The sequence below is a fragment of the Marmota marmota genome, unplaced genomic scaffold (assembly GCF_001458135.2).
Source record: "Marmota marmota marmota unplaced genomic scaffold, marMar, whole genome shotgun sequence".
Classification (NCBI taxonomy): domain Eukaryota; kingdom Metazoa; phylum Chordata; class Mammalia; order Rodentia; family Sciuridae; genus Marmota; species Marmota marmota.
In genome coordinates, this window is record NW_025999900.1 from 19,333,925 (window position 1) to 19,336,293 (window position 2,369).

General features: G+C 38.6%; 1 protein-coding gene across 1 annotated transcript; it reads right to left on the bottom strand.

Annotated features, from left to right (window-relative positions):
- Positions 1–593: 593 nt before the first annotated feature.
- On the bottom strand, positions 594–2,088 carry LOC107146925 (thioredoxin reductase-like selenoprotein T). The gene has a single exon (XM_048798637.1). It carries the CDS (start codon positions 1,934–1,936, stop codon positions 1,445–1,447), a length of 492 nt encoding a protein of 163 aa, XP_048654594.1. The 5' UTR covers positions 1,937–2,088; the 3' UTR covers positions 594–1,444.
- Between the last annotated feature and the right edge of the window lie 281 nt (positions 2,089–2,369).

The window sequence follows — 2,369 nt, forward strand, 5'->3', positions numbered from 1 at the left end:
ATCACAGACTGACATCATGCAGTCAGTTCAGAGACTGCAGTGCTCCTCCCTGAGGCTGTAACAGTTAGGCCATTACCTGACATGTGCTTCAGGACACCCAGTGATAGCAAAACACGTCAGTCCTATGACACACAGGGTTAGGTCTTGTACTCTGAAGTGTTAGGTAAAACCAATGTTGGGTTTTCCTCATAACTTTTCCTTAAATCCTTTTATTTTCATGAGTAAATCCAGGCCTACTTTGGGCTCTCCAAAGTATGAAGGTATGGAGAGGGTATGTATGTGGAAGCTGAAGCTGCGGCTGCTGCTCGATGGCTCTTTTTCTACATTATGGTCCTATTTCTGCTAAATTGTCCTTCAAGTCTTAGTCAATTTTAGTTTTCTAAAAACTCTTCTTTTTAGAATACTGAGACTATCAGTAAATTTAAATTAAAATATTTTTCAATCTTATTTTTCAAATACAACAGAATTCTGATATCTGATGCTGGGTGATTTCTGTTCACTTAGTATCAATGTTGTAAAGAGGTTCAACTGAACTTTTATTTAATGAGGTGAGTTTCAACTCTAAAAATGGTAAATTAACCTTTTTTTGTGTGTGTGGGAATCTAAAGTGTAACCCTTAGGAGATTATCTTTAAGTTAAAAACATAAAATTAGGCCGATGATGATTAAATACAATGTTAACAAGTACATTGAGCAATAAACTGAAACTTTCATTTAACTGACATCTGCTAGTTTTTTATTAAGTATAAAGGCCAGTTAATCAATTCATTAGATTGGTCAAGGCAAGACACCTGAACTACACAACAGAATTTAAAAAGCAGTTGGTTTTGTAGTAGTTCTCTGGTAATCACACACCCACGCACACATACAAACAAATTGGTAGAGTACTCTGGATATTAGATTCCCCCATAATCTTGTATAATGCACTGTTCACAATCTGCAGTTTTTTGATAACGATATAAATTGGACATGACCAAATTAGAGATGACTGATAAACTCTTTTGGGAACTTTAGCTGTATTCCCCCAAAGATTGACTTTAAACTAAAAAAAAAAAAAAATCATATAAAAACACAAGATTTAACAGACACTTTGAAAAAAATCAAATTATAACTCAATTGTCTACTTTTTAAATATGACTAAGAAAAAAGTTTTAAGTAGTAACGTCTACATTTAAAAAAATGACAAACTATTAACTGGGTGAATCTGGGTTGGGGGAAAGCTATACAGTATTATTGCACTCCACGAATGTGCAGAATTCCAGAACGTGCCAGCACAGAAAAACTATTTTGCATTGAGGTTTTCCAAGAGGTACAACGAGCCTGCCAAAAAAGCATCTGGTATGTACTAACAGCTGGCTGTCTTCAGTACAGACCTTCATAGTGTCAGTCACGCTGCTCTTGCAAAGATCCCTTAATGTAAGAGTTTTCAGTGCTGATAGGTGGGGCTATGATCGATGATGCGGAATTGAATCCATGTCCACGTTGAGTTTCATTTCATTGTCAAGAATTTGAAAAAGTTGTTGCATGGATGGAAGATGACCAGATTCCAGCTTAGACCATACAGGCACGTCATTTAAAGTTATCTCAAATGCACCTGTTGACATACACTGGTTCTCAATCATGTTGCTTAAGAAGAAAACTATCATACATGCATAGACCTTATTCTCCTGGCCCCACTGCCAGATGCTAGGAGCTTGCATGCCAAAGAAAGCAAAAGGGTCCTTGCCAACAATGATCAAGCCTATTAATACGAGTTTGAAGATTGACAGGAAAGAGGCTATGTGTCTATAAATTGGTTGAGGGAGGTAATTCTCTCCTTCGATTCGGATGTCTGGGTACCGCTGACTAATAACCCGCATGTACTCCTCAAACACCCGCCTGTAACCTCGGGAAACACAAATCTGGAACTTGAGCAGCGGCCCCGTAGCGTACTGCATCTTTAACCTCTTGCTGGGCACGCCGCCCAGGTTGGCCGAGGCCTCGCTCTGGGCCACCGCCGACGCCGCCACCAGGAGAAGCAGCAGAAGCCTCTCTTACTCGAGACTGCCGCTGAGGCCGCCTTCAGACTGAGACTGCGGCCGCCCAGAGCCTCGCCGCCGGCGGCTCCCCCACTTAAAGTCTTTTTCCTATATTAGTTTCAATCTATCCATTATAAAAATACAGATTAGGAAATATTTTCTTATTGTCTTGCTCAATGGAATTGAAAATCTTAAAGCTGCGATAAAATATACAGAAAATAACTCTCGAATAAAAAAATAATGCATAAAAATTAAGTTTTGGGGAAGTGTCAAAAGAATCGATAGGTCTCCTTGAAACATGTTAGAGAATTTCATGTTAAAATGCATTAAGTAAATATGATTTTTCAATTTT

Bases quoted from the DNA above. Each gene is read 5' to 3' on its own strand.
- LOC107146925 (XM_048798637.1), bottom strand. From the start codon at position 1,936: ATGCAGTACGCTACGGGGCCGCTGCTCAAGTTCCAGATTTGTGTTTCC.